Source organism: Pseudochaenichthys georgianus, chromosome 16 (genome assembly GCF_902827115.2).
Source record: "Pseudochaenichthys georgianus chromosome 16, fPseGeo1.2, whole genome shotgun sequence".
In the NCBI taxonomy this organism is placed as follows: Eukaryota; Metazoa; Chordata; class Actinopteri; order Perciformes; family Channichthyidae; genus Pseudochaenichthys; species Pseudochaenichthys georgianus.
In genome coordinates this window covers 19,552,019-19,561,567 of record NC_047518.2, presented here as the reverse complement: position 1 = coordinate 19,561,567, position 9,549 = coordinate 19,552,019, and the positions used below count along the sequence as shown (strand labels likewise).

General features: G+C 47.4%; 1 protein-coding gene across 3 annotated transcripts in view; it reads left to right on the top strand.

The window, feature by feature from the left end:
* Nucleotides 1–9,549, top strand: part of cobl (cordon-bleu WH2 repeat protein) — a 78,693-nt gene that overhangs the window by 66,878 nt on the left and 2,266 nt on the right. For all 3 annotated transcript variants that reach the window (XM_034102058.2, XM_034102056.2, XM_034102057.1), the window contains 6 exons: nucleotides 4,694–4,806; nucleotides 5,117–5,302; nucleotides 5,404–7,007; nucleotides 7,110–7,343; nucleotides 7,528–7,644; nucleotides 8,776–9,048. In XM_034102058.2, the coding sequence (XP_033957949.1) occupies nucleotides 4,694–4,806; nucleotides 5,117–5,302; nucleotides 5,404–7,007; nucleotides 7,110–7,343; nucleotides 7,528–7,644; nucleotides 8,776–9,048 (2,527 nt within the window). The remainder of the gene's footprint in view (nucleotides 1–4,693; nucleotides 4,807–5,116; nucleotides 5,303–5,403; nucleotides 7,008–7,109; nucleotides 7,344–7,527; nucleotides 7,645–8,775; nucleotides 9,049–9,549) is intronic.

The following is a 9,549-nucleotide window of genomic DNA, read 5'->3' as shown; positions in this document are numbered from 1 at the left end:
AATACCCATTTCGGTCGACAGGCGCTCGCCGGATACTCCTTCTGCTTCGCAGGAATACGGTAGTACTAACGCTGTTAGTATTTAAAATCGACCTCGCCCTTCTCTTACCCGAGAAAGTAAGGTAGGTCCGATTTTTCAAGCTAGCAGCACACCTGTTGCTAGCTCGCTCCCTCTCTACCGACACCACGGTAGTGAGGACGTTTTTCTTTTCTCTTCTCCACGGAGGAAGAAAGGGTTTAAGGAGCATACTGCCACACCAGTCAGTATTCTCCGGGAATAAAAGACCCACACTGTCCTTTTCTCCGGATTAAGGACAAGGTGGTTTTATCTTTTCTCCCGTCCCACCTGTCGAGAGCGGGCCCTCTCCACGCCACGAGGCGACCAAGATGGACGCCGCTCTCCCTCACACCAGAGGAGTCAGGGACTCGGTGGCTCGACTCTGCGGCTGCGGGTTGAAGATCTCGGGCACAGACACACACCAGGTCTGTTCGTCCTGCCTCGGGCTGGAAGACGCCCGAGGCGCTATCGACAACCCCGGCTCATGCGGACATTGTGTCCGCTTCACTGTTAAGAGCCTCCGCCGAAGGTTAGCTCGACAAGCTAGCCTATCGGAACAGCACCCCCCCATGTCTACGGGCCCGCCGACCGGCAGTCAGGAGGGGGCGTCCGCCACAGAGAGTGAGCCCCTCTCCGTGTCGGTATGGGGCTCACTATCTGCTATGGCTATAGAACCGGAATCCCGCGCCCTGGCAGGCCGGGACCCGGTGACGGCAAGACACGCGGGAACGGTTTCCCACCAAGCTGGGGCTCCCGGTTAGACCTCACCATGGTCTCACCCGCGGAGGATGTCCTCGGGCTTGACTACGAGGAGGACGAAGAGGAGGACGCCTTGGCGTTCCTCCTGTCCGAATCGGATGAACAGGAAGAGGACACCTTCACCGGCTCAGGCTGCAAAGCCTGAGGCAAGTGCTGCTCTCCCGGGCGATGGCACACCAGCTTCGCCCGGTCTGAGCACGGACCTGCAGGCCGTGTGTAAACGCGCTGCGGCCAGACTCAACGTCCCGTGGCCCAAAATGGCCAAGGAGACCTCCAGGTCCCGCTACGAGGGAAAATATCTTCCCCAAGCAGCGGGGAAAAAGAGACAACTCCTTCCAGTCTTCCTGGAGATGTTGGATGAGGTGTCGGTCTCGTGGAGAGACCGGCCCTTCAGCAACAAGGTCCCAATCCAGGGTGCCTCCTCCCCAGACTGTGACGGAATGGAGAAGCTCGGCCTGCTCTGCATGCCGCCCACGGAACCGCTGGTAGCGGCGCGGCTCACCTTCTACCAACGGTGGGCCCGTCACCAAGCAGGAACCCCACGCTGCCAGAAAAGTCGGACCGTTTTCAGTCAGCAATGACTGAAAAGGCCTACAAAGCTGCAGCGTTGTCTGCCAGGGCCCTGAATGTGTCCTCGCTGTTAACCGCCTACCAAGCGGAGCTCTGCAAGGACCTGCCGGGTAACCCGGGGGCAGCCACTCTGGACGAGATGGCAGCGGTCACGGACATTTGTCTCCGTGTCCAACGCTGCGCCGTCCAGGCCACGGGCAAGGCAATTGGGATCATGGTGGTGCAGGAAAGAGCGAGATGGCTCAACCTCACCACTCTCCCAGACCGGGAAAAGGAGGATGTGCTGGATATGCCCATCGTTCCCGAAGGAATCTTCGGCTCTGCTCTCGCCTCCATGCAAAGGAGGTGTGAGACGAAGAAGAGGGAGGACGAGGCACTCCACCTCTGCCTCCCTCGTAGGGTCCAGCCGCTGCTCTCGCAGCAGCAGTCCTCTGCCCAAGCTGCCTCGAACTCTGCTCGGTTTAAAACACCGAAGACGCAGAGGTCGCAGCTCACCCCGAGTCCCCAGCCCAGGCTGGAGACAAGGGCAGGCTGGCCTAAAAATTCTCCGGTTCCGGCTGCAGCTCAGGCTCAGCCAACCCAGAATTTCGGCCAGCAGTCGAGAAAGAAGAAGCGAGCGGCGTGACAGCCCCTCCTTCTCCCCTCCGTGAATGTGTTCCCGCCGCCTCGAGAGATGCCTAAACACCATCCTCAAGTCCGCACAAACACATGTCACACATTGGTTGATCATTCTGTTATAAAACATTTGCCGCTGACGCATCCAGGCTTCAGGCCAAGGCCGCAGCTCAAAAAAATTATGAAAAGAAAATCAATAAAGCCAATAAACAGCCCGCCAATTGTTCCCCTTCTGAGAGCAGCTACGGCATCTCTCAAAAGGCGGATTGTTGACGGGTCTGTGAAGGCACCACCGCCAAGCGCATGCGCAATGCCGGTTGGGGCTTTAAGGGCACCACCGGCACGCGCATGCGCAGTGCCGGCTGGGCTGTGAAGGCACCACCGCCACGTGCATGTGCAGTGTCGGTGGGTATTGTCGATAAGGGGCACCACTGTGTTCAGACACTAGAGGGCCCCATAACACAACAAATAGAGACTCAGAGAGGAGGAGATGTGACATCCTCACTGGCTCTAAGGAGCACGCAGTGGGAGATGCTCACATCATCCGCTTGGGTTTTCAAGACAGTAACACGGGGCTACAGACTCCAGTTCGCTGTCACCCCTCCTCACTTCTCGGGCATTCTGCACTCGCAGGCCCGAGGAGAGTCAGCCCTCATTTTGGAGAAAGAGATTCTCTCGCTCCTAGAAAAGAGGGCTATATCTATTGTACCGAGCAGAGTCAGGGCGGCTTTTATTCCAAGTACTTCCTCGTTCCCAAACGGGGAGGGAACGGAATTCGGCCAATACTTGATTTAAGGGCTCTGAACAAATATCTTAAAAAATATAAGTTCAGAATGCTCACTCACACATCTCTGCTGCAGCTCGTGCGAAAAGATGACTGGTTACATCAGTCGACCTGAAAGATGCGTATTTTCACATCCCAGTATATTATCCACACAGGAAATATCTGAGGTTCGCATTTCAGGGGATCTGTTACGAATACAGAGTACTCCCCTTTGGTCTGTCTCTCAGTCCAAGGGTGTTTGTACGATGTACGGAAGCCGCGATAGCCCCGTTGAGACAACAGGGCATTCGCCTGGCGACCTACCTGGACGACTGGCTGCTTCTCGCACAGTCGGAGCAGGAGGCTGTTACGCAGACAAATGTCCTCGTAAAGCACCTGCTCAACCTGGGTTTCATAATAAACACAGAGAAGAGCATGTTGTGCCCCGCGCAGACTATACTCTTCCTGGGTTTACGCCTGAACTCGGTGCCCTTTTCAGCTCGCTTGTCAGCGGAAAGAGTGAAAGCTTTCAGAGCTTGTGTTGCTCTTTTCCAGCTGCGCAAACATGTTCTCTTCAGATCATGCTTGCGATTGCTGGGGCTCATGGCGTCAGCCATCCTGGTTGTACGACTGGGACGCTTACACATGAGGGAGTTTCAGCGCTGGATGGCCGCCCTAAAACTAAACCCTGCGCGCCGTGTGATGGTTACTGTGAGATGCGTAATGGCACTGCGCCACTGGCTGCACCCGACTTTTCTAGTACGAGGTGTGCCTATGGGTGCTGTCCTTTCACGGAAAGTGGTCAACACGGACGCATGTCTGACAGGTTGGGGAGGTATTTATGAAGGTCGCCCGGTGAGGGGTCTCTAGAGCAGAGACCTCCAGCGGGCGCACATAAATTACCTGGAGCTTTTAGCGGTGTCTCTCACCCTAATACGCTTTCTGCCTTTCCTCAGAGGACATCACGTCCTCGTGAGGACAGACAATACGACCACAATATCGTATATTAACCGCCATGGGGGTTTGCGTTCTCTCCAGTTACACACACTGGCGCGCAAACGTATCTTATGGAGCGGTAGACGTCTCCTCTCTCTGAGAGCGACGCACGTACAATAAAAAAAAAATGTTTTACCCAATATTTTATATGTACATTTCGGTTAACCGGTTAATCGTTTTTTGGGGGGTCGAATATTCGAATATACAATTGCTTTCAAATTCCCATCCGTAGTTTCTAGGCCCTTATTCAAAGGCTTTTGTGGGAAATTATTGCAGCCCCAGATCACTTTCCACCTTTTAAGTTGTTGTGAAATGTGCATGGTAATGTGACCAGACTCAAATCCTGGATTGCTGCTATTACTCAGAGCATTTTTATGAATCCAGGGACTGGCATGATGCGGCCGGCTGCTCTGTTTTCCAGGAAAACCTTGTTTTCTCAAAATCACTGACATTATATTTGGTTTGGCCTCCTTGTTGCAATTTGTTATGGCTAATATGCCAGTAACTCATGATAATGCTCTGTTGAACCATTAAAAAGAGTGAAGGAAGTATAAACTGTGGTAATAATATCTTCACGGCTACGTGTTTGAGAGCCAGCAGGAGGCAACAAAAGTGAAATTTATTTATTTTAAATATCTGAAACCAACATTTATTTTCATTCGTCAACTGCTGAACTGCATTGAGCCTTTTGGTTTCTGGGGCAGTTTGGTGAAAGTAAGGGAGCCAGATGTAACAACAGCATCAAATAAGCAGCACATAACAGCTGGTGGCTGGATGACTGTTAATAAGAATGATGGGCAGTGCTAGTTTATGGCTGTTCCTACGCACTAATCTGTTTTTTGCATTACAAATGTTTCATGACTCTGTGTTTGTTTTCACATGTGCATAGCTCAATATGTATTATTGACACATGTTTTTGTGTTCTATCCTCAGGCACAATGACATCAGCCCACAAGAAAAGTCTGGCAGGTTAAAAAAAAAACATGACCCAGAGCTCACAGCCCAGCTCCATCAGACTTTTGCAGATTTTGAAGCGAACCTTGCAGGTGGGTGAGCATCGCATACCCATAATATTAAACTGGTATATTTTATTTCTTTATTATGAATAATACATTACTTCCAAGGCTCGACATACCTTGGAAGTAATATATTCTGCAGTTCAGTAAAGCATTAAACACTCGTAACACTACAACATCACGTTTGCATATACGTTTTTTATGTAGTTTGATGTCAAATAGATTTGAAATGTTTCACATGACTGGGACTATTTCAAACTGAAGTTATAGCCATGGTAATATGTTTAGAAATAAATCTGTGCCCAAAGTATGATGTATTAATGTATTCCACATTTTCTAGATCACATAGATATAGCTTCAGCAAAGAAGTCTCCTTATACCATGTCCACAGACAGTAATGAGGTGCCGGTGTCCGTAGTGGACATGGATGTGCCAGTCACAGCCATAGATGAAGTACTGGAGGACTATGAACGCCACATTGTAGAGATTGAGACAAAGTCACTAACCAGGACTGCTGGCAGCAAAGGTAGGAAGAACGATATGGAAGAGCTGATACATTGCCGCTGCTGACAGTTGTATTATTATAATATATTTTAAATGACCTTTTCTTATCCCTTCTTACCACAGTTCCAGGCTTTTGTCAGCAGTCCAGTGTGGAGCCACAAAACAAAAACAACAATGCTTGTACAGCTGCTGACAGTAATAAAAGCAGCCGTGCAAACACTAAGCAGCTGTCTCAATCTGAGAAGCATAGAAAGTCACTGGAGGATAAGTCTATCTCTGAGAAGAAGGAAGGCAAGATACTAGAGACAAAAACTAAAGAGATGCGTGTCACTGATACCAACAGTTTGATAGAGGAAAAACAAAGAACATCAGCAGTGAAATCCAATGTAGACAAGCAGAAACACAGCAAGCCTGACCCCGTGAAAAGTGACGCTCAATCTTTTCAAGAGAAGAAGCCTGTTTTTCCACCAGACAGTCAGATATCAGTACTGCCTGTAGAGAGAGATGAAGAGATGCACAGAGTTAGTCAGGGCTGCAGCTCTAATACTTCACACAGTCAAATAACTCGTAACGTCACATCACGCTTCGGTATGAAAACTTTCACTGTGGTCCCTCCCAAACCTTCTGTTGTGCATGCTGCAATGGAAAAGCCAGCTGTCAAACTAACTGTCGGTGCCATTAAGATTGACGATCAAGGAAACATGGTGAAAGGGGATACCTCCCGAAACAGAGTCGGTGATGAGTCTGGACTTAATTCCAGTGAGGGATCTCCTCTTCTTGGAAAAGCCAAAGCTTTTTGGAGCTCAAACGAAAGACAAGAAAGTTCTGTGCCTCACAGCAAATATGTCAGTGATAAGGTTAAAGAGACCACAGATGACCTGAAAAGTAGTCCCGCTGCAATCTCAGTAACTACTTTAAGGAGCAGTAACACTGAGGACCTGAAAACTACTCAAACTCCAGTTTACAAACCTGCAGAGAGGACGCGGCCTAAAGAGATGGTTAGAGAAGAAGCGAAAGAACCAGCAAGAGCTGTCAAAGTTGCAAAAGAAGAGCAGGTACAGATGGAGAGCAACATTTCAGTGTCCAAAAACAATCACCAGCCAAGTAATTACCCTACGCTTCCCCCTCCCATGCTTCCAGACCTGAAGAGAGACCTGTCCTTCCTCAGACCATCCAGACGGACCTCCAGTCAATATGTGGCGTCTGCCATCACTAAATACACCCCACAGACCTCAGCTAAACCCAGCTCTATCTCTAATGTACATGACTCCTATTCTTCTTCGAAGTCACAGACTGTCGGTTTCCAGAGGTCAGGTCGCTCCATACAAGTGAATCCAAACCAATCCTCCCAGTCATCTTTGTCAGATAATAAGGAGAATCACTCTTCTTCTAAATCCAACCCGCCCGGTCCTACGAGGTCTATGAGCTATCCAGAGTATATTTCTGACTGCCAGAGAGATTTTGCAGGAGTGAGACCGGACAGGGAAGGATTTGGAAGCTCTGTCGGATCCACCAAAGCAAGTTTTAATTCGCTGGAAACAGAAACAGCCAGGAATAGGCTTATTCAGTCTAGTAGGCCAATCCAAAATGACATGATTGCCAGTAATGACAACGATAATATTAAACAAATTCGTCTGAGAAGCCCCAGCCCTGCACAAAGCAGAACTCCACATTCATTTGCCAAACCTCCCACGGCCCCCAAGACTGTGTCCGAAGACCGGCCAACTGTGAGTAAACCCAGTATTGGAATATTTTACTGTTAAACAAATGCTTTAAATACAAATAATCACTGTCAATTAGTTATTTACAACTTCTCATCTTGTCTTCAGAACACGAGGGGCACGACCAAGGCAGTCACCAATCTGATACCTGATGCAAAACTCCAGCCTTCTGTCACATTGACAGACACAAGTGCTTACACAGGTCCTCCACCCGTTACCCTGTTTGGGCCAGTAAAAAAGTTCAGACCAGTGATCTCTAAGTCTGTTGAGAAAGACTCGTCTCTGCATGGCAGCCTGATGGAGGCCCTACAGACAGGCGGAGCCAGGGACAGGCTCAAGAAGGTGAGATACACATTGTACAGTGCACATGGATGATGGTTGAGGAAAGAGCAATTATGATAACGATATGGCATTTTGGAAATAATAGAAATGCACTATGTTAATAATGTTGCCATTACAGCTGAAGGTTTTGCCTGGAAGACTATATTGGAATAATAATAATTCCTCTCTTTTTATCCTTAATTAGCTATCCACTTCTGGTCCCAGCATCACAAAGAAAGCCTCCTATGTAGAGGAGGAGAATGAGAGATCTGCTCTCCTGGCTGCCATTAGAGCCCAGAGCAGCTCCGGAAGGCTGAAGAAGGTAAAACACTCTTAGCTATTTACGCAATATCACCCCATGTCTGACCATATCAAGGGGGTGTGGTAAAGAGCCGAACCACGCCTTTAAAGTCACAGTATGATGTGTTTTTTTATGTTCATAATAAGTTTCTCATCCACTTTGAACCTCCTTAAATTAATCATTGAATATACCCACATTGCTTATATTATTTGTGCACATACATAAATGGTCCGACCTAGTGGATGAATCTCATCCCCTTTGTTGATCTTATGACATATTTGGTATGGTTAGAAATGTCTTGACAACCATTCATTTCCATGGAAGATGGCGCTGAGATGATTCATCATTTTCCTCTTGTGTCACCACCACATCAACATTCTATATATATTTTGTTTATGACCACATTTCTGTAAACTCACTCCACCAGCTACAGATAGAACAGGGATGCTTCTTTTAAATGTTATTAAGAAAAATGTCAGCATGCTAACAAGCTAAAAGATGAGGAACATAAATCAGCATTTAGCATTGTCATTGTTAGCATGTTAGCCTGTAGCATTAGGCTGTTATAAACTCTTAGACTTTAATAGAGAACAAACACATGCCCTTATAGCATTACAGGTGGGACAAGAAGGATGTTTACTAGAAAATGTGACTGCTGAACTCTCTGTCTGTATTGTAAGCTAGTTAGCAGCTCACAGAAGGGTGCATGAACCAAGTTATGCAAGCACGGGTGTCTATTTCCATCCCTCTGTATGGACTGTGAGCTGTGGTTTGCTCTCATATAAGAACCCTTGTGGAATGAAAGGGGCAGAAAACGTGCTTCTGGAGCTAAAACATCTGCGGTTTTATTCTGGAGGTTCCTACCAGAAGTGGAATCTCTGGAATGGTACATGACTAAATCAGACATAACAACTTCTCTTAGAGAAAAAAAAGATAAATAAAGAAAACTAAACCACTTTGCACAATGGAGTTATAAAAACAATATATAAATGTTACAATCATAAGTAAAAACATTCAATGCAGAAAGATTAGAACAAATGATGTTTAGATTAAAGAATATGGTTCAGAGGTTGACGTTAGACCATATGTGAGAGCCCCTGTCTATGTTTACATGTCTAAAGTTACCATTGTTCACTCTTTTGTTTCCTACAGACCAAATCTGGGTCTGCTGATGAGCTTGAGAAGTTCAGGACCGTGACATCTGAGGAGGCAGGCCCTCCCTCCTCTCCCTCTCCTTCTGTCTTCACCCCACCACCGCCCCCACCAGCACCCATGATGGCACCTCCACCTCCTCCTCCTGTCTTCTTGGCCCAGGGTAGGACTAGCACTGTGGCAGGTGCTAACGCCTCCATCAACCCTGCCTCGACCAGGGAGGCTATGATGGACGCTATCCGCACTGGATCTGCTGCTGAGAGGCTAAAAAAGGTACAAATAACGGGAAACAAAAGCATACATTTACACCACAGAGTAAACGTTGTTACATCCTTTATCTACTCTGCATTGTGGGGATTTCAATTATACAGTTGCTCCATGAAAAGGCAGTGATAAGTGTATAGACTCTCTTAAATATCACACACGTCACATATGATCAAATATTACCAGAGGCTGCTGGCTTCAAAATCTCAGTTCTATCTGCAGAAAAGTTAGGGGAATATATAAACTAGTGAAGAAATTAAAAATAAAACAAAGAGATTGATATGTAGCATTAGCACAGCAAGTGATGAATATCGTAAATATTCCATTTTACTTTTAATGAGTCTTGGTGGACAAGGCAGCTTAATTTCACCCATATAGAGACTCAAAGAAGAAAGGAGGGGGACAGACATAACAGATTGAGACAAGAAAGCCAGACACACAGAAGAAAAAAGGCCTATGATAGTGTCCTCTTTCTTCTCACATCTTTCGGTCTGGTTTCTCACGTCTTGC